This window comes from Rousettus aegyptiacus, unplaced genomic scaffold (genome assembly GCF_014176215.1).
Source record: "Rousettus aegyptiacus isolate mRouAeg1 unplaced genomic scaffold, mRouAeg1.p scaffold_m13_p_16, whole genome shotgun sequence".
NCBI lineage: Eukaryota > Metazoa > Chordata > Mammalia > Chiroptera > Pteropodidae > Rousettus > Rousettus aegyptiacus.
The window spans coordinates 54154627-54174286 of NW_023416291.1; the positions used below are offsets into that span (position 1 = coordinate 54154627).

General features: G+C 64.9%; 2 protein-coding genes and 1 long non-coding RNA gene across 13 annotated transcripts in view; 2 read left to right on the forward strand and 1 right to left on the reverse strand.

Annotated features, from left to right (window-relative positions):
• TCF3 (transcription factor 3) overlaps nt 1–11683 on the forward strand; it is a 27549-nt gene extending 15866 nt beyond the window's left edge. The window contains exons 7-20 of one of the 9 annotated variants that reach the window (XM_036234191.1): nt 684–786; nt 1522–1571; nt 2747–2849; nt 2927–3096; nt 3171–3300; nt 3648–3706; nt 3815–3893; nt 4670–4743; nt 5026–5184; nt 5260–5383; nt 7959–8082; nt 8242–8477; nt 10904–11049; nt 11261–11683. In XM_036234191.1, the coding sequence (XP_036090084.1) occupies nt 684–786; nt 1522–1571; nt 2747–2849; nt 2927–3096; nt 3171–3300; nt 3648–3706; nt 3815–3893; nt 4670–4743; nt 5026–5184; nt 5260–5383; nt 7959–8082; nt 8242–8477; nt 10904–11046 (1554 nt within the window). In that variant the 3' untranslated portion in view covers nt 11047–11049; nt 11261–11683. Of the gene's footprint in view, nt 1–683; nt 787–1521; nt 1572–2746; nt 2850–2926; nt 3097–3170; nt 3301–3647; nt 3707–3814; nt 3894–4669; nt 4744–5025; nt 5185–5259; nt 5384–7958; nt 8083–8241; nt 8478–10401; nt 10629–10903; nt 11050–11260 lie in introns of those variants that run through there. The other 8 variants (XM_036234196.1, XM_036234193.1, XM_036234192.1 and 5 more) reach the window with 8 other exon arrangements.
• On the reverse strand, nt 11605–16191 carry LOC118612486. Its single transcript, XR_004955006.1, has 2 exons — nt 15689–16191; nt 11605–15532 (listed from the first exon to the last, which is right to left on the reverse strand). It is a non-coding gene; the product is annotated as an uncharacterized LOC118612486 (long non-coding RNA).
• A 71-nt stretch (nt 16192–16262) lies between these two features.
• On the forward strand, nt 16263–18318 carry LOC107500917 (cytochrome b-c1 complex subunit 10). 3 transcript variants are annotated; one of them, XM_036234201.1, is made up of 3 exons: nt 16263–16418; nt 17573–17717; nt 18058–18318. In XM_036234201.1, exons 1-2 carry the CDS (start codon nt 16369–16371, stop codon nt 17691–17693), a joined length of 171 nt encoding a protein of 56 aa, XP_036090094.1. In that variant the 5' UTR covers nt 16263–16368; the 3' UTR covers nt 17694–17717; nt 18058–18318. The 3 variants fall into 3 exon arrangements, with proteins under 3 accessions (XP_036090094.1, XP_036090095.1, XP_015982117.1); XM_036234202.1 differs by having other exon boundaries at nt 17999–18135; XM_016126631.2 differs by having other exon boundaries at nt 16264–16418; nt 18147–18318.
• Nucleotides 18319–19660: the final 1342 nt, after the last annotated feature.

A 19660-nucleotide genomic window follows, 5' to 3' on the forward strand; every position in this document is an offset into this window, starting at 1 on the left:
TTGCCGTTCTGCCGTTCCGCTCCTCCACTGCCCTGTCAAAATCGTGAACGGGGTGCAGTGGTGCCCTGATCCGCGGAAGCCTCCCTGGCCGAGCTTGGTGCACCCCTTCCCCAGCACCAGCTGAAGCTGGCCAGGAGCGGACGGGGGACAGGGACGGGGGAGGCCATGCCTCCCAGCCTGCGGGTGTCCTTCCCACCCACGCCCGAGGGTTTAGTTCCTCTCCCCACCCACGGCCCCACATCGCAGATGAGGCCAGACCTCATCCAGGTGACGCTACCTGTGCTCCGTGAGCCCGCTGAGCACCGACGGGTGCCAGACCCTGTGCCACGGCCAAAGCTCCTGCGGCCCCCGTCGGTCCTCATGGGGCCGGGGACCCCAGGCGCTCGTGCTCCCGTGGGAAGAGAGCTCTGTGAGCGGCGTGCAGCGAGGCGTGCACCTCAGGAGCAGTGAGAGCCGCCGAACGCGGGCCGGCAGCCCTCGGCGCCGCCCAGACGCGCGCCGGGGCAGGGGCCCCTCCCGGCAGCGGCCCTCACGCGGATGCCGCAGCGCGTGGGCCGCTGACCACAGGTGTCGGGAGAGAACCGTCCCTGGCGGGGGCGTTGCCATCTCTCAGCCCGCCAGGCCGGGCCGGACGCCTGGACGCCGGCCCCTGGACGTCACCGCCCCTCCCCTCCCCTCCCCAGGCCAGCTTCCTGCCCAGCGAGCTGGCGCCCTCAGGTGTCAAGGGCGGGGCCCAGTATTACTCCTACCCCCATGCCCGGCGGAGAGCCGCAGACAGCAGCCTGGGTGAGTGGGGGGCCGCGGGCAGCGGCCCGGGTGGGCGGGGGGCCGTGGGCAGCCGCCCGGGTGGGCGGGGGGCCGGGAAAGGGACAGCCCGCACCCGGCACCGTGGCGGCCCTGCTCCTGGGTGGCCGCGGCTTCTGCCGCCCCCGTCGGCCCGTGCCGTGCCGGCCGTGTCCCTGTGCAGACGCCCGCCTCACATGTGTGGGTTCGTTCCCACGGCAGCGGTGTCGGGGCCGAACGTGGCCGACCCAGCAGGGACCGTCACAGCCCGGCCTTCGTGCTCAGGGACTCGAGCCGGGGCTGTTGCAGACAGCAGACGACCCGCCCCAAACGTGCAGGCCGGAGCTCGTGAAGGCCTGAGAGCAGGACCCCGAGTTCTGGTCAGGCCAGGACCGGGAGGCGGTGGCGCGTGGGTCCCCCCGGGGTCTCCGCGCTGCGCACCGCGGCCGCCGTTTGTGGGGCCGACAGCAGCAGCCGTGCGAGTCGAGTCGGGTCTGAGTGAGGATGGATGGGGGCGGGGCCGGCAGGAGGCCACCTCGAGAGCCCATCCCCCCCGTGGACACCCCCGTCCCTGCACGGGGTCCAAGCCCTCGTTACCCGTTTTACTGAGAGGGAAGCTCAAGGGCGTCGTCTCCCTGGCCCCCAGGGGTGGCTGCGCCCCCGGCTGTGAGCACCCCGTGGCTGGGGGCGGTGGCAGTCGGGCCGGACAGCGGTGCCTCACTCGGCTTATCCTAACAGACACGCAGCCCAAGAAGGTCCGGAAGGTGCCACCAGGCCTCCCGTCCTCGGTGAGTTGTGGGGCGTGCCTGCTGTGCCCTCTAGCCTCGGGGTGTCGCCCCCCAGGACCCACAGCGTGTCAGTGGGGCCGCTGGGCTGCCACCACCAGAACCATGTGGCCTCCTGAGTGCAGCAGCCCCTCGGACCCTGGGCCAAACCCCCAGCTGGACCAGCCAGGCGGCCGACTGCTGCCCACGGCCTCGGTCTGACTGGAAACCGTCTCTAGGGAGTCAGGGGGGCCCCTCCTGGGGCGCAGCCTCCACTCCTCTCACTTCGAGGCGGTCAAGTCCTGTGCTGCTTTAGAAGGGGTGTGAATCGGGGTCCAGGAGGGGGAGCAGGCAGGGGCAGCCTGGGGGCCAGTTCACTCGGCCCCCGCCCTGTCCACTGGGGCTCCAGCCACCTGTGTCCTTTCCCGCTGCCTGGACGTCGGCCAGTGCCAGGCCCAGCAGCACCCTTGGTTTAGTCACAGGGAAAAGCTGGCTGGCCTGTTCGCTCCTCCTGGCTCCCACGCCAGCCCCCAGGACCCCCGGGGCCCCCGGGGCGGGCAGAGTCCTGCAGGCTGGCCCCGGCCACCCCAGGCCCAGGCTCGGGGTTCGCGTCAGAGGTGCGGTCAGGCTCCATCAGTCTTAAGATTTGGCTTCTGGTGTGATTTACAGTGACAGCTACACCCCACCTCCTCACCTGAACCCCCACCCGTTTCCTGGAGCCGACAGCGCCCTGGGCCCACCCCGGCCCACCAGCACGCACTCCGCCTGCTCTGGCACTGAGGCGGACGTGACCCGTTGGTCCCCGCTCTCCCCCCAGACCCACCCCTCAGCTCCGGGCGGTGCCAGCCGGTTAGAGTTGGCCCTCGTCCCGGGAGCTCTCTGTGTCCCCTGACCCGGGGCAGCCCACGCGGAAGGTCGGCCCGGGTCCTGGCTCTGAGGCCCCCGGATCTGCGTGGTTCGGGCCGGGGCGGCAGGGAGGAAGAAAGGGCCAGGGTGTCCTGGCTGGGCTTTGAGGGATCCATAGGAGTTCGCTGGGTTCAGGAGGGAAAGGGAATTCTGGGCAGGTGGGAGCTGGCTTGGGGGGTAGATGGCCTTCCGGTGGGAGGGCAGGACTTGGCGTGAGCCAGCCGAGCGGGGGTAGGTTAGCCCGGGCCCTCCTGGGCCTGCCTGCCTGAGCGCGCTCGCCTCCCGGCCCGCAGGTGTACTCCCCCAGCTCAGGTGACGACTACAGCAGGGACGCCGCCCCCTACCCTTCTGCGAAGACCCCCAGCAGCGTCTACTCAGCCCCGTTCTACATGGCAGGTGCGTGGGGGCTCGCCCCGGATGGCTGGGACAGTGCCCGGGTGCCCCTGCCCTTCCACTCACTGTCCCCCCCTCAGCAGACGGCAGCCTGCACCCCTCAGCTGAGCTCTGGAGCCCCGCCGGCCAGGCCGGCTTCGGGCCCGTGCTGGGCGGGGGCTCGTCCCCCCTGCCCCTCCCTGCGGGCGGCGGCAGCTCTGTGGGCAGCGGCGGCAGCGGGTTCGGCAGCCTGCACCAGCACGAGCGCATGGTAAGTCCCAGGGCGGGCAGGGCGGGGCGCCCATGGGCAGCGCGCATCCGAACCCCAGTTCCCTCCCACCGCAGGGCTTCCAGCTGCATGGCTCGGACGTGAATGGGGGGCTGCCGGCTGCGTCCTCCTTCCCGGCTCCCCCAGCCGCCTACGGCAGCGTCCCTGGCCACACGCCCCCCGTCAGCGGGGCCGACAGCCTCATGGGTATGCCCCCTCTGCCCCAGCTCCCCGGCCCACCCTGCCCGGCTCCATCACAGGTGTCTTAAAACGGGTTTTGGGGGATTGGGTCCCCTACTTTATATCCAGGGAAGGTGAGGCTCAGGGAGTTGCTGGCCCCGGGTCTTGTGGCCGGCCTGTCCCCAGAGCTTCCGTGGAGGCGGGTGGCAAGACATCAGGCAGAAACCAGGCCCGGGGCGGGGGCTGCCCAGGGCCGGGCGGGGGCACCCGCCGGGGGCTGAGCATGAGGGGCTGCCTGCCCGCCGGGGCCTCCGAGCCCAGCCTGGGCACCGGGAGAGCCGCACCCCCAGGGCTGGCTCACTGTCCATCCACAGGTTCCCGAGGGACCGCGGCCGGCAGTTCTGGGGACGCCCTTGGGAAGGCACTGGCCTCGGTGAGGCTTGGTGTGGATGGGGAGGTGGCGGATGGCTGGGCCAGCGACCGAGAGGCCAGCTCCTGAGCGGCCGCCCGGTGGCCCTCTCTCTTCTCGTCCCCGTCGCAGATCTACTCCCCGGATCACTCGAGCAATAACTTCTCCTCCAGCCCCTCGACCCCCGTGGGCTCCCCACAGGGCCTGGCAGGTCTGTGCCTGGGCCAGGGCAGGGGGCTGTGTCCGGTGCCTCTCGCCTGGGGTGGGCAGGGAGGAGTCAGCTGCATCAAGCTGGGGAGCTGGATACAGTCTCTGCCTTGGAGTTTGTGTTTCTGGGGGCTTTCTGGAAGTCTTCCTGGAGGAGGCAGTCTCTCAGCCAGGGTTTCAGTCACAGCATGGGCGAGGGCTAGGAGGCAGGACACAGCAGTCATCATGCTCTGTGAGGGTGAGGGGCAGAGGGGACCCAGCGAGGCCACGGAGGGGCACTGGGTAAAGCAGGCTCCTGTCGGGACCCCAAACCATTCACATGTTGGTGTGCGAGCACCCCACAGACGTTATTTAAGCACCAACTGTATGCTTCGTGATGTCTCTGTCAAGGGGGTTGGATCCTCCCATCCCCTGCAAGGAAGCTTCTGGGGGTCCACCAAGGGCAAGGGGCGAGCAGAGGTTTCTGGAAGGTCTTTGTGGAGCTCCCCAGGGCTCAGCGCTTACTTGGGCTCCAGCAGATGCATCAGGACTTGGGGAGCCGGCCTCTAGGGCACCCACTGTGCACCCCTGAGCTCCCGTCCCTGCGGGGGAGGCGGCAGCTGGGAGATGCGCCCCCACGCAGCCTGGCGGGCTCGGGCCCACAGCTCCCTGGGTGTGGGCGCCCCCGTGTGGCCAGCACGGGTGCTGCAGGCCGCTCGGCATCGCCGCTTCCAAGCTCCTCCCTCGCCCGCAGGTCAGGCTGTGCCAGGGCCTCCCACTCAGGTCTCCTTCCTTTTCCAGGGACGTCACAGTGGCCCCGAGCAGGAGCCCCCGGTGCCTTATCGCCCAGCTACGACGGGGGTCTCCACAGCCTGGTGAGCTTCCTGCGTGGCTGGGGAGGGTGTGCTGGGCGGGGCAGCTCAGCAGTCAGCTGTGGCCACGTTTCCCGTGCCTGGCCCGGGGCACCATCGTGGAGCTGTCGGGTCTTGTAGAGCTGCAGTAGGGCAGACGCGCCTTCCACGAGAACAGAGCCGGCAGCTGGTTGGGAATGGGGCCCAGTGCACCCCACGTGGCTCTGTGGCCAGTGCGGGGCCACCGGGGCTCGGCAGGGCCCCAGCGGCGCAGCCCCTCACCCTCGCCCTCCACCCGCACCGCAGAACAAGATGGAGGACCACCTGGACGAGGCCATCCACGTGCTGCGCAGCCACGCCGTGGGCACTGCAGGCGACGTGCACGGGCTGCTGCCCAGCCACGGGGCTCTGGCCTCCAGCTTCGCCAGCCCGGTCCTGCCGCTGGGCGGGCGGCACGACGGCCTGGTGCGTGCGGGGCCCGGAGCGTGGGCGGCGGGGCGGGAGCCGGGCCGGCCCTGACAGCCTGCCCCCGGTCCGCAGGTTGGGGGCAGCCACTCGGAGGACAGCCTCGCGGGCAGCAGCAGCCTCCTGCACAGCCACGTGGCCCTCCCCGGCCAGCCCAGCGTCCTCCCCGACCTCTCGCGGCCGCCCGACTCCTACAGCGGTGAGTCCCAGCGTCATGCCTGGGCGGGGTGGCAGCCCCTGGCCAGCGTCACCATGCCGGCTTCTGCGGGGCCCAGCCACGGCCCGCCACTCCCCTCCGAGTGGGCTTCCTCCTCTCCTCTGGAAAATGGAGGCGACGGTGTGGGACCCTCGGGCTCTGAGGGCGGCCGGCCAGGCCTTCGTTCCCTGCGAGCCGGGGCCTGTGACATTCCTCCTCCAGCTCCAGCTGCAGCCATCGCAGCCCGATCTGGGAGCCCACAGGGGGCTCACCACGAGAGGCACCTGGAGCCCTGGAGAGGCTGACAGGTCACCGGTCATCACCTTTGGGAAGGAGGCGGGGCCCGCGGTTTCTGGGTGCAGTGCTGCCAACTGACGCTGCAGCCGTTGGGGTCTCTGGCTTTCTGTCACTCGTCCCGCTGTGAAGTGACCTGAGCTCACCCAGCTGGCACGGATTCAGCGCCAGGGTGTTTCTGGTGCCTTTCTAGCTCTGGGAAATGAAACGGAATCTGGCAATTGAAGCCCCCTCCCGGGGGGGGGGCAAGTGTGCAGGAGGAAGTGGGGGTAAGGGCTGCAGGGGAAGCACGATTGTCAAGATGGGACTAGCGACGGGGTCGGAGCAGAGCCGCTGCTGGGGGAAGGCCGTGCACAGGCCCTGGGGCAGGTCTGCCTGGTGCGGCTGGAGCAGCGTGAACGGTGGCAGAGGGCCCGGCAGGTCGTACAGGGCCTCGGGTGCAGTGGGGCAGAGGCGGGCCGAACCTGACTGGGCGCTCTTTGGCGCCCCTGGTGGCTCTGGGGAGGATGGGCTGTGCAGGTGACCTGCAGACTGGCCCATGTGCTCGGAGCCGCCCTCTGGTGGTTGCTGCGGGGAGGACAGCCTGGGGAAGAGGAGGGCAGGATGGCCTGGGACCTTGGGGACAGAACTGCTCTGGTCCAGGAGGGATGCCGGGGGCCAGCTGAGGTGCAGTGGGTGGGCCTTGGGTGTACTAAAGGCAGAGTCTACAGGACTTGCACACATGGATGGGGTCAGAGGGGGGGTCAGACAGGGACGGCGTCAGTGGAGGGCTGGGGCATTAGGTCCCGGGAGCAGGAGGACATGAGGTGGAGGGGTTTCCTTCAGGATGGAGGCGGCGGTGGCTGTTTGAATGTGCTGGGCCTGGTGACGGGGTCCTTGGTGGGCAGGGCAGCTGTCCACTTGACAGCTGCTCAGAGGGGAAGGCAGGCCCGTGGGCTCGCGTGCTCCCTCGGGAGACCCGGTTCTCATCGTGCCCCGTCCCAGGGTCATCTAAGGCCTGCCGTGCTCCAGCAGGGGAGACTGACGTCCAGAGGGGGGCAGGGACTCCCCACCAGGCAGTGGCCGAGCACGCCCTCCACTCACCCCGCCCCATCATCGGTGCTAACGGACTGAGCTCCCTGGGAACCTACTGTGCGACCCACATCAGGGCCGGTGTTGTCATGGCTGCCTGGGGACCCTCCCATCCTGCATCCCCAAAGCCAGCTCGATGTTTAGAAGTCAGCACATTTGTGTGTTTTAACATTCTCACTCCATACTCAGTCTCAGCCGGGCAGCACCAGGCCTCATCTGGGGACCTCTGTGGCTGCGTTGGAGCCGCAGGGCCAGGGAAGCTGTTCAGCCCCACCCTGTTGTGCAAGACGCCCCAGAGAGACCGACCTAGAGGGATGTCCACAGTCCCTCGCCCCTCTCCTGTCCTGCCCCTGCTGTCCCCGCTGACGAGTCCTGGGCTGTTTCTGGGTGGTGTCTGCCAACCATCTCGGTGTGGCGAGTTGGCGCCGCGGTGACTCCTGCAGCTGTGGTTTATTTCGTGGTTTTTGGACTTTGTTGACCGCTTGCCGACGTTTATCTGGGCCTTTCTGCTTGCTTGTGGTAGGTGTGAGGTCCTTGGCACTGCAGGTAACTGGGACGTTAGGTTGCCTCTCACTCTGCTTTCCGCGGGTGCTTTGCAGAATGTTCTGGAACCTGTCGCCTGGTGTGCACGTTTGGGGTTGCTCTGCTGTGGCTCCAAGTTGTGGACTATCCGGCCGCTCAGTGCCCGCGTGTCCCAGAAAACGCCCGGCCGTTTCCCAGTGCAGTGCCAGTCCGCCACCGGCGCTGCGTCCCCCCTTGACTCACGCAGCACGGAGGACACCAGGCCTCTCGGTCGCTGGCTCGAGGCCTGGTGCCCGGGACACCTAACTTGGGGACACGCTCCTGCAGCCCTCCGTGCGCCCCGCGTGGGTCTGAGACGCGGATGCTCGGCGCCGCCCGTCCGCCTGCAGGCCACCTGCCCTTCCCTGCGTGCCTTGCGGGGACCCAGCCGGGTGGGCGTGCAGAGCCGCGTGTGTCGGCGCGTCTCAGTGGCGCCCTGGCCATCAGGGGCTCGGTTAGGCTGCAGCCGAGTTCACCGGTTTGGGGCTCTCTCCTTCGCGAGCGGCCCCTGCCCCGCGGCCCCCGCGGTTGCGCCTCGTCTCCTCTCACCAGCGGAGGCCACCGCGGGGGAACTCGCGCCCGCACCGGGGGCTCCCAGGACGGGGCGGCGCGGCCCCGGGCGCGGCCGCCCCTGACGCCCGGCCTGTCGCAGGGCTCGGGCGCTCGGGCGCCGGCGAGATCAAGCGGGAGGAGAAGGAGGACGAGGAGAACGCGTCGGTGGCCGACACCTCGGAGGAGGAGAAGAAGGAGCTGAAGCCGCCGCGGACGCGGACCAGGTGCCCGCCCCTCCTCGGCCCCGCCCCGCAGGACGCACGCACGCACGCACACGCACGACGCACACGCATGCCGCACGCGCACGGCGCCCGCAGCGCGAGGCACCCGGCGGGCTGGCGCCCGGCCCCGCCTCACTGTCTCCCTCTGGCCCGGCCCCGTAGCCCGGACGAGGACCAGGACGACCTTCTCCCCCCAGAGCAGAAGGCCGAGCGGGAGAAGGAGCGCCGGGTGGCCAATAACGCGCGGGAGCGGCTGCGGGTCCGAGACATCAATGAGGCTTTTAAGGAGCTGGGGCGCATGTGCCAGCTGCACCTCAACAGTGAGAAGCCCCAGACCAAACTGCTCATCCTGCACCAGGCCGTGTCGGTCATCCTGAACCTGGAGCAGCAGGTGCGAGGTCAGTGGGGGCGCCGCTCCCGCCCGTCGCCGCTGCCGCGCTCTCTCCCTGCCTTCCCAGAGCGCCCCCTGCAGCGACCATGCCCTCCCACGGTCACCGTCCGCCCTGTGTGGCCTGTCCCCCCCTCAGTGACTTCTCAGCGACCCACAGTGACTCTCTGTAGGGACCCTGCCCGCCCCACGGTCACCATCTGCCCTGTATGGACTGTCCCCCCCCCCCCACAATGACATCTCAGTGACTCTGTCGTGACACTGCTCTCCTCACGGTCACCATCTGCCGTGTGTGGCCTGTCCCCCCCACAGTGACATCTCAGCGACCCACAGTGACTCTCTGTAGTGACCCTGCCCTCCCCACGGTCATCATCTACCCTGTATGGACTGTCCCCCCCCCCACACAGTGACATCTCAGCCACCCACAGTGACTCTCTGTAGTGACCCTGCCCTCCCCGTGGTCACTGTCTCCCCCGCAGTGACTGTCCGCCTCATAGTGACCATTTTCCCCAGGTGAAGGACAGGACTCTGGACCCCTGACCCCATAGGCCTGCATTCCAGAGCCCAGGGCTCCCCGCCTGCCCGGCCCTTCCTTCTTAGGAAGCCCAGAGCCTGGCCAGCTGTCCTCAGGGTCCAGAGGCTGTCACTGCCACTCTGAGCAGATGCCCCCATCTGCCGGTGGGGTTCACCCCCACACCCGGGGCGGGCTGGGACCTGGAAAGGCCCTGTGTCCCTCCAGCTGCTGCTTTAACGCACGCCCCCTGCTCCCGCTAACCTTTCTCTCCTGCAGCTCTGTCGCTTGCGCTGGAGCTGGGGCCCTGGCCCGCCCTGTGCTGTCTCCTCAGCTCTGAGGCTTCTGCACCTGCCCTCGGTGCACTGGCACGCCGTGTCCCCCGCGTCCGCCCCCTGCTCTCTGCCTCTCGCACTGTCCCCCCGCACCCGGCTGTCTGTCCCCGCTTCCACCGGCAGCCCCTCCTTACCTCGCACTTGCTGCCCAAGCACCGGACGGCAGGAGGCCACCTCAGGCCCTTTAGTCCCACGAAGCCCCCCACGGGGACTTGAGGGGAGAAAGGGCACCGGGGAGCATCAGCCTCCGGCCTGGCTGTCAGTTTGGTCTGCGCGCTTGTCCTGGGCTCCGGGCCCGTAGGCAGGGTGTGGGCAGCACAGGAGCAGGGGGCCCGGGCAGGGTACGGTGCCTCAGGCACGCGCCGCGGGCCGGCCCTCCCGTGTAGATCCTCGTGGCCGTGCACAGCAGGTGTCTCGATGGCACCTAGCAATGGGCACAGAGCAAGGTCACTTTTCCAAAGCCACAGAGCCACACAGTTGCTAGAGCCGGGGCTGGCCATGGAATGGGCAGGCAGTGTCTGGGCCGGGCACGCGGCCCCTGGAGGTCGGTGCTGCCCCCCATCGGTGTGGAGGCCCGTGGGCAGCGCTCTCGGGGTGGCCAGACCAGCGGGGGTCTCGGAGGGCGTGAGCCCTCGGCTCCTCATGGGACTGAGTGCCCAGACCACTCCCAGTGCGAGACGCCTCCCCAGGCCTCCGCCTGCGGGGCCCACCCCCTGCACCCCTCCACCCTGACTGCTCAGGCCGGGCGAGCTTAGCCTTCCACCCACTCGGACCTGGGAAGCGCATCACCCCCCTCCTTCCTGGCAAGTCCGGGCACGTGGGAGGGGCAGGGACAGGTGGAAATCAAGGGCTACCCGCATCCTCGGGAAACGTCTCCAGGAACAGTTCTTGGTCATGTCCTTTAGACGTGAGCACACACATGGTCAGACAGGCACACCACCTCGGCTTGCCACGGGCGCGGGTTCTCGTGGACGTGGCACATGGCAGGCACACGCACTCACGGCAGTGCCCTCTGCACAACCCCGGCCCTGCCCCCCCGCCCCGCCCTGCCCGCACGTGACTAACGGAGGCCTGGTGCTGTGACCCAGCAGTACGGAGGAGGTGCTGTCCCTGGAGGAGAAAGACCTGAGGGACCGGGAGAGGCGCATGGCCAATAACGCGCGGGAGCGGGTGCGCGTGCGGGACATTAACGAGGCCTTCCGGGAGCTGGGACGCATGTGCCAGCTGCACCTGAAGTCGGACAAGGCGCAGACCAAACTGCTCATCCTGCAGCAGGCCGTGCAGGTGATCCTGGGCCTGGAGCAGCAGGTGCGAGGTAGGCGCCCAGGCCGTGGGTCCCGCCGCCCCCCCCTCCCGCCTGCCGGTGGCGCCTCGCCAGGGCTGCCCACGCCTCGGTCTCCGGCGTCCCCGGAATGTCCCAGACGCTCGGCCTGCTCTTGATGACCCCAAACCCTGCACAGCCTCCGGCAAAGGGGTCAAGTAGAGAGATGGAGTTGGCCACACCTGGGGGCCTTGCCTCTGGCGCTGTGCCATGCTCCCTGCCCCCTTTCTCTGGGGACCCTCTCCCACAGTGCTCTCCCCTCCCCCCAGAGCGTAACCTGAATCCCAAAGCGGCCTGCTTGAAGCGGCGGGAAGAAGAGAAGGTATCGGGTGTGGTCGGAGACCCCCAGTTGGTGCTTTCGGCCACCCACCCGGGCCTGAGCGAGGCCCACAACCCTGCTGGACACCTGTGACAGGTATGCCACTATGGGATAAGTGACCCAACCTCAGTCTAACCTGGAGCACGCACCCCAGGTGCCTGGGCCGTCCTCGGCCTGGACCAGATGGCCCACACCTCCCACACGCCTGTGGTCAGCGTTGAGCCAGCACCCACCTCAGGAGGCTCAAGTAACGGAGCCTCCTGGGGACCCTGCTGTCCCCTCACCAGCCTCGCGCCCCCACCCCCAGGTTTCAGCCACCCCCATGCCCTGTGACACCTGATGGATCCTGAAAGTGCATCTTGGCCCAGCCACCCAAGCCCCGGCCAGACGGAGCGTGTTTTGTTTTGTTTTTTGGCAAAAACTGGAAAACGAGGAAGAAATACACACTTTGCCAGAGGAGGAAAAAAATGCCTTAAGTATAAGACGTGAGAGAATTAAAACACACCACTCGTTGGAGACGCTGTGCAGACTGGCTTATTGGGAAGCCACCAGCAAATTGTGCCTACGCCTGATATTTTTTTTAAGGAAAATAAAAACGCTAGTTATAAGAATTTTTTTTAACGTAGAAGAAAATTAGGACGAAGCCTTTGGTCTCTTTTTTTTAAGCTTTTTTTGCATATGTTTTGTAAGCAACAAATGTTTTTGTATAAAAGTTTCATGTCTCTTGCTATTTCTGCTGCTGTTTCTAGCCTTGAGCGTTGCATTTCATGGTCAGCCCGATCATTAAAGGTTGCGCTGAAAAGACCCCACGTAAACCTGAGGCCCCCTGCCTGGGGCCCGGCCGCGGGGCGCAGGGAGGACGGATGGGGCGCGCCTCTGCTTTTTGGCGGTTTTCTTGGTTTGGCATAAAGTGGTGGGTGGGCTTTGTCTCGGAGGGGGACACCCTGGCCCCCTGAGGTGGGGCATCTGCAGGGAGACGTGACCTTCCCAGGTGAAGAGGCCAAGGGGCCCGCATCAGGCCCCTCCCATGGCCAGCTGGGCCCACAGCCAGTGCCAGGTGTGGGTTTCGTCGGGACCGCTGTCCTCAGGCACGGGGACCGCACAGCTGGAAGCTAGCGTCAAGGTTTCTTTAACCTGGGACCTGAGCCCCTGGGCTGCAGCTCGAGGCCAGCTCCACCGAGCAGCTGCCCTGGGGGATGGGTTAAAGGTGGGCGCAGACAGAAGTCCCAGGGTCCCTGCGCCCAGGCTGTGCATCTGCCCCGCTGCAAAGCCAGGAGGTTGGGCCCCATGGCCCAAGCCACCTCAGCCCCCACTCCAATCACATGTCACGAGGGGCACCAGCTCGTCCCGGGCCATGCGGGGCTCTCCCAGGTTAGACGTTTGGGTCCCTTGATCCCCTGCTGTTCCCAGGGAAAGGCTGGCCAGTCAGCACACACGTCACACAGGTGCAGGGTCACACATGCGGTGGTGTTGGGTTTCTCCCATGTGGGCCTCAAGGACCCCCAGGCCAGCTGCCCAAGCCCCGGCCTCTCAGGCATCTTCTGCCCAGGGCCCCCGCCCTCACTCCCAATACACTGGGGCCACCTGATCCTCCGTGAGTAGAGCTTGGGAGCTTGGCATATCCCCACGGCAAAGCAGGCAGGCATCTGGGCTTGGGGCCAGGGCTGCCTTCTGACCTCTGATGCCACCTGGGTCCTCCCCTGGGGTCTGACCCTGAGACCCCCTCGGGACAGCAAGGAGTCACTGGCTTACGGGGTACTACACCTGATGACTCCTGTGGTCTGGGTCTTGTCGCTTGGGGAACCTGCCTTGGTTTCCCTCTTACTCTGCTTCTGGTCTTGCCTGTAGGTCCAAATAGGGCCCCAGGACGTTCAGACTTAGAGTCTGAGTCACACACGAAGTGCATGAAGGTCAGCCCAGCGCAGAGGGAGCAGCGCGCTGCCTGCGGGGGGGGGGGGGGGTTGTGGGGGGGGGTTGTGCCGAGTGCTTCAAGGTAACTGGTTTAAAAACAGTTTGCTAAGGGGAATTTTATACAAATATCCACATAGCTGGCTGGATCCTTTGGAATTTTTTAAACAATCCTCTTATGAAGTCAAACCGGAGACCCGTCCTGTACCGAACAGTGCTGCAGCAGTAAATGTGACATTTTGTGATGGTGCTCGGCTGTCCCCGGATCGCAGGCTGTGCGCTAAGCATGAACGGATGGGAAGGAAGGTGGCACCCCACTCCGGCCCCGCCTTTGACACGGAGCAGCCTCCCCGGCTCCTCGGATGCCACCCGTCCAGGGTCAGAGAACCCGCTGGGCCCGCCGGAGTCGCGTCACCCGCGGGCCACGGAAGGAAGGGACGAGCCAGACTAAGGGGGAGACTACCCCCGCTGCACGGTGGGTGTCTTCAAAGGCCAGGCCATGCCACAGCCCCAAAAGAGATGCCGCATCCACCGTCAGCGCTCCATGGGGACAGCACGGGTGTGGTCCCAGACCACTGCAGCGAAGCCAGCCTTGCTGGTGCTGGGTCTGGCCCTCAGTTTGTAAAAAATGCAACATCTGCGAAACTCGGGCAGGGGAGGTCAGCCTGTACCAGCCAGGTGGGCCTCAGCGCGATGAAAGGTGTCCTTAGAAGAGACAGACACAGGAAGAGGCCATGGGTGATGGAGGCAGGGACTGGGGTGATGTGGCCACAAGCCAGGGACACTGGAGCGCCCAGAAGCTCAGAGAGGCGGGAGGAAGCTCGGCCCCGCCACACCGTAGTCTCAAAGACGCGCGGGCCCAGAACCAGCTCGGGGTAGGTTCTGCCGTGTGAAGTCAGCCAGCGTGGGCACCTATGGGAAACGAACAGCGTGTGTCTTCCTTCAAAGGATAAAACATCCAAATGCAACAGGACTCTTAGAAGGGGCTGGTGGGAACATGGGCAGGCGCACCTGCCTTAGAAAACAGTGGCACACCACCTGCGGCCGAGGTGATGTCCGACGTCAGCTGTACCTGGGTTGAAAGAGTCTGGCAGCTTTGACAAAACACACGGTTTCCTGTGAGCCGGCGCTCCACCCCGAGGCCCGCCGCACACGGCTTGGGCACGCGCTCTCGTCCCCGCTCCATTCCTAATGGAAAAACCTGGAAACAACCAAAAGGCCTTCAAGAGGCGTGTGAACACAGGTCCACGTGCTGCATGGAACGCGACTCGGCGACAGAGGGAACAGCCCGCTAACAGACGCGCAGGCCGGATGACAACAGCCCCGCTCCCTGGAGACCAGACACCGAGAGCATGACGTGACTCCGTCTGCGGAAGCCTCCGGACGATGCAGGCTAATGACGGTATCGGAGAGCAGAAGCGTGGTTGCCGGGGCCAGGAGGGCGGCAGGTGTCCCACACCGTGCGGCGATGGTGTCCCCAGCATGCACGTGTGCAACACCAAGACGGGTGTCTTAAATGTGTACATTTTTTATGTCAAATATACCTCAGCAAAATTGTCGAAATTTTAAAACTCCATCAACACAAGGGTCACACACAGCACAGCGTGTTCGTTCACACGGGACAGTGTCACGTGGCCATGAAAAGGCGGGGAGGCGCTGACACTCGCCACGACGTGGACGGACGCTGAACGCAGGATGCTCAGAGAAGCCGGACACACGGTGCGTGGTTCCGTTTATGTGCAACTCCCAGAACAGGCACGTCCCTGGGGAGAGGAAGCGGGCGAGTGGTCAGGGGCTGGAGAGGGGCTGGAGGTGACTGCTCAGGGGGGCAGGGTGCCCTTTAGGACAGATGAACGTGTCCTGGGAGTAGAGAGAGGTGCTGGTTGCACAACCTTGTGAATGCATCAGGTACCACTGAATTGTACACTGTGAAACGGTTAACTGTATTATGTGAATTTCACACCAATAATACAGGACAAGGAGTTCGGTTTCCCCTGAGGGCCTGACAAGAACCCACAGGGAACACGAGGAGGCCCCCGCAGGGGCCCGTGGACTGGGAGGGAGGGTGGCGGGCCGCCGTCCAGCATCTCTGGTTACAGAATCCCAGTGGTTCTCATCTGGGGTCCCCTCCTCTCCCAGCTTCAGCCCGTGTCCTTACGTGGGAGGGGCTGACTGCCATTTCCACAGGCCAACAAGAACCAGCCTTGGGACGTTTCCTGCGATTATTGGGCATGAGGTACCCCCTTCTGTAAGGGTCTTGTGAACGTCAATGCAGTTTCCAGGTGTCAAGGAGGAAAGACGAGCCGAAAGACGGAGCGGTCCAAAACGACACTGCTAGATTCCTGGATCCAGCCGTGCCTGAAGCTGTCCAGCGCGCAGGAAAACGCCCTTCTCTCTCACGCCGTTTCTATTGCGTGCCACTTGGAGCTGATAGTGCTGCGGTCAGGTGCATCCGGCAGGGGGAGCAGTGGAGGCGGGGCCTGAGGAAGCATGGGGCCCCAAGACCTGCAACCCAGGCCTCCGCGGCCATCTCAGCTCTTGTTCACGGGAAGCTTTATTCCGTCCCTCTCCTCTCAATCTTCAGAACGGCCCCACGCTTTCTAAGTTTCCATCAAATGCAGAGGCTTTTTCCGGTCCTCTCTGGTACTAAACTCGGACAATCCAGGGGCCACTGATAAGACCGAGAAACCAAACAGATCACTACACACTACTGCCGGCTCCCGCCCTCAGTACGAGGCCAGGGGCAAGTGGGAACCTGCAGCCCCCGAGGGTCGAGGGCGCTGGGCCGGGCTGGCCAGGCAGCAAGGCCACGGCGTCTGCAGCTTACCTCCAGGCCTGCTGCATCCGACGCCGGGGCCTGAGCGGGCCTGGGGGCGGACAGCAGGGAGGCGCCACCACCAGGGACCCGGGTGTCCTCGCCGCCGACCCTGCTCCCTCCGCTGCCAGAAGGAGAAAGCACCGCGCTCCGGACGGGAAACGTGCCTAAAATTCCCCACAACAAGACAACTGGCGAAGAGCAAACAGGCTCGGGGAAGCGCTGCCCTCTGGCCAGGGCTCCAGGGACAGCGAGTCCGTGACGGACAGCCCGAGTCCTCCCGACGAGAGTTCAGAGCTCGGCCTGCGGCTCTGCGCGACGCTCGACAAGGCGCCCCCCGCGGTTTGGCCTCAGTTTCACTGACTGTAAATGAGGTGACCGCACGTAGTGAGGGCTCCAGCCAAACGACGCGTGCCGCACTTACTCGCCGCGGGCGGCACAGCTAGGAGCGAAGACGGAACGGGCGGGCCCTGGTCACGTGAGCACAAAGTCCCGCCCCAGGCACCGCCCACTCGCGCGCGCCTACTTAACTTCCTCCGGCCCTTCCCGGAAGTCACGGTTAAGGTCTTCCGGATTTGCGCGCGCAGCTGCCGCGAGGTTGAGCGCTGCGGGGCGGGGCCTCTCTGCGCGCCTGCGCAGTGCGTCCGGGCCGGGCGCAAGTGGGGTCACCCTGAGCTGCGGACCGCGCCGTGATGCTGACCAGGTTCCTCGGCCCGCGCTACCGCCAACTGGCCAAGAACTGGTGAGGACACAGTCCCGACCTCCGCCGCCGCGTGACCCCATCAGTGCACGCAGCACCGCCCCTAGACCCAGACCGCGGATCCTGTCGGACCGCAGATGGGGACACTAAGGCTCAAAGAGGCGAAGCGCTCTGTCCCGGGCGCACATACGTGGCGTGCTCCTGGCCCCGTGGCCGAGCCGCTCTGAGCCCCAATTTCTCCACCTGCACCTGGGGACCGTGATTGTGCCTACCAGAAAGGCACCTACCCTGTTCCCGCCCAGCACCCTCGACTCAGCTCTTGGGGCCTGAAAACTGATGCTGTTCGTTCCTGGCTTTGCTTTCGTTTGGCTTTTGAAATGATCTTGAACGGGGAGCTTAAATGCGGTGCCTGCACCTGCCCCTACCCCCCACGTGGCAGCGGGATCGGGGTGACCTCGGCAGGGACTTGCCTGGTGCCCACGACGCAAGACGCTAAGAAAGCAAGGCCTGCACTTGGCAGTCGCGTCCCCGAGCTCGAGCAGGGAGAGGGGTGGGGGATGGCCGTCGCAGGGACCGTCAGGTACACATTGGTGGTGTTGATTAACAGCTGGGGGAACCCGGGCCCTGGACAGTGAGAACTACCAGCGCCCACTGAGTCCCTGCGACTAGGGCCTCGGACCTCCCGCAGCTCAGCTGGTCCAGTCTCATCTGGGCTTGGTCAGAGCAGCAAGGGCCTCATCCAGGCTTTTAGTCAGTTAGCACTTACTGAGCACCCACCGTGTGCTCGCACCTAGCGCTCTTGGGTGCCAGAGGCTGTGATAAATGGAACCCTTGTAGCTGACGTTCTAGTCAGTGGACAAGAAAAAGTAAAGAAGTGAGACCTACGATAGGAGACTGTCCTCAGGGCAGTGACCCGCCCTCTGTGCCTCAGTCTCAGCAGAACAGAGATCCTGATACTCAGGCCTGCTCCAGCCTTCGAGGGGCCGGCGAGTCGCTGTAAGTCGTGCATAGGCTGCCGGCATGCAGACACTGGCTATAACGGTGCTGTCAAGCTTGGGGCTTCTCAATTTTTTAGCAGCAAATTCCTCAAACCTTAGCAGATGCCAGTATGAAAGCAGATGGGTATGGAGTCACTTCAGGGACCTCTGCTGGGAGGATGAGCCCCCAGCAGGGCCTGACCCCCGCTGTCCTCGCAGGATTCCCACGGCGGGCATGTGGGGTGCCGTCGGCGCCGTGGGGCTGGTGTGGGCCACCGACTGGCGGCTGATTCTGGACTGGGTACCCTACATCAACGGCAAGTTTAAGAAGGACAGCTAATCCACCCCTCTCAGGCCCCCACTGGTGAGTTTAAGCGGCTGTGGCGGGAACCCCGTGATTCCCACCGGCAGAGGGGTGAGCATCCAGGGCTAGGATGCTCACCAGGACTCTTCAGCCCAGAGTGGGCACTGCCCCTGGTGCTTGATCCTGGAGGCTGGCCGTGCGCCCTGCTTGCCATCTCAATCTGCCTAGCCCTGGGTGGGGCAGAGGGGTACCCAGTTTACAGATGGGGACAGTGGAGGCTGGTCCACAGCATGGGCGGCTTTGAGCAGTAACCACCCCCAGACTCTTCCATTTGTCCCCAGCATGCCCGTCTCTGTGCTCCCCACATGACAGACTGCACGTGACTTTACCTGTCCCACAGATGAGGACCCGAGGCCCCACCTGCAGCATCTGACCCTGCTCCCCATCTGAGCAGGGTCTTCTGCTCATGCTGCATTGTCCCCCCTCCAGGTGACTTGCGGTGCCACCTGCTTCCTCCTCAGCACCAGCCACATGCGGAACGGCCCACACCCTCAGCAAGGACCTTGGAGATTCACAGCGAGGCTCGGGACTCTGTACAGCATCTCCAAAAATGACTTTGATGTGTGAGTGTACACAGCATTAAACCTCGCTCTGAAACCTGCCCCGCCTGGACATGGTGATGCTGGCGACGTACTTACCTGGTGGCTAGGGGGACCTGGCCGTCCCTTCAACTCCAAAATTTTGCAGATCTAGGAGTTTTCCAGTAGCTGGCAGAAATTGGTTATTTAAGATGGATAATAGCTGCAAAGTTTGTTTATTGCTACCTTAAGAAACTACCCCACGAAAAACATTATTTTAAGTTTCCATGGGTGAGAATTTGGGAGTGGTCGTGTGGGCGGTCCTGGCTCCGTGTCCCTTAGGAGGCTGCAGCCAAACAGCTGGGTGGGAGCGGGGGCTGCTGCTCGACTGGGGTTGAGGACTCCCTTCTCGCCGGTGCCCTTGCGCGGCTGCGGGTGGCAGGCCTCCCTGTGGCCCGCACAGCGGTGCTTGAGCAGCCGCTGGCTCTGCCTGGTCCAGCAAGTGGTCCCAGAGAGAAGGCAGGAGCCACCTGTCCTGTATGACCCACCTGGGAAGGCTCACTCCCATCACTCTGTTCTCTCGCCACACGCTCCGATCACGAGGAGCACATCCCCGTGTCCAGCCCACACCCATGGGGATGGGAACGAGGCTGGGTTTTGAGAGCGGGAATCGGAACTTAGAGCTGTGTTAAACCATCACACGAGGGGTACAGAACCAGCAAGGATGCGACACAGTCCATTCTCTCCAACTCTTGCCAAGCTCTTGAAAATTCTAGAAACATTCCATGCCGGTATAACCATATTTGTGAAAACAGCTGTTATATTAGTCTGCTCCGGTAACAAAACACCACAGACCGGGTGGCCTACACAACAGAATTTGGGCGTTGAACGAATTTTGAGTTTGCTCAGGGCCTAGAGGTGGGGAGGCGGGCAGGCGGGCGGGCGGGAAGGCGGGGAGGCTGAGACCCCAACCCGCAGGGCTGGTTTCCCCCGAGGACTCCCGCTGTGCCACCACCAGCCCGGCTTCCATGCTCAGCCCAGGGCGGAAGAGGGCTGCTGTCTCCTCACAAGGACACTGATCCATGGGGACCAGGGCCCCGCCCACCGGCCCGAAGGCCTGCACACCCTCGGGCTCCATCTCCAGAGGCAGCGGGCCATGCTAAGGGTGGGGGCTTCACAAGGTTTGGGGGCGGGGCAGGTACTCAGTGCACAACAGCGCTGTTTTCAACACAGGTGCTGGCATTTGCTACGCACCGTTCTGCACTTTTTTTGACCTACGCCTTATCTCCTGGAGGCCAGGCCATTACAGTTCTCAGAACAGCTGCCTAGTGTCGACACTTATTAACTAGTCGGTTATCCAGGAACGTTCATTCCCTGTCACTTGCCCTTATGACATCCATGGTGATGTCCTTTCAGACACAGGAG

Bases quoted from the DNA above. Each gene is read 5' to 3' on its own strand.
- LOC107500917 (XM_036234201.1), top strand. From the start codon at position 16,369: ATGCTGACCAGGTTCCTCGGCCCGCGCTACCGCCAACTGGCCAAGAAC. The intron at 16,419-17,572 runs GTGAGGACACAG...CTGTCCTCGCAG, and splicing joins CGCCAACTGGCCAAGAACTG to GATTCCCACGGCGGGCATGT.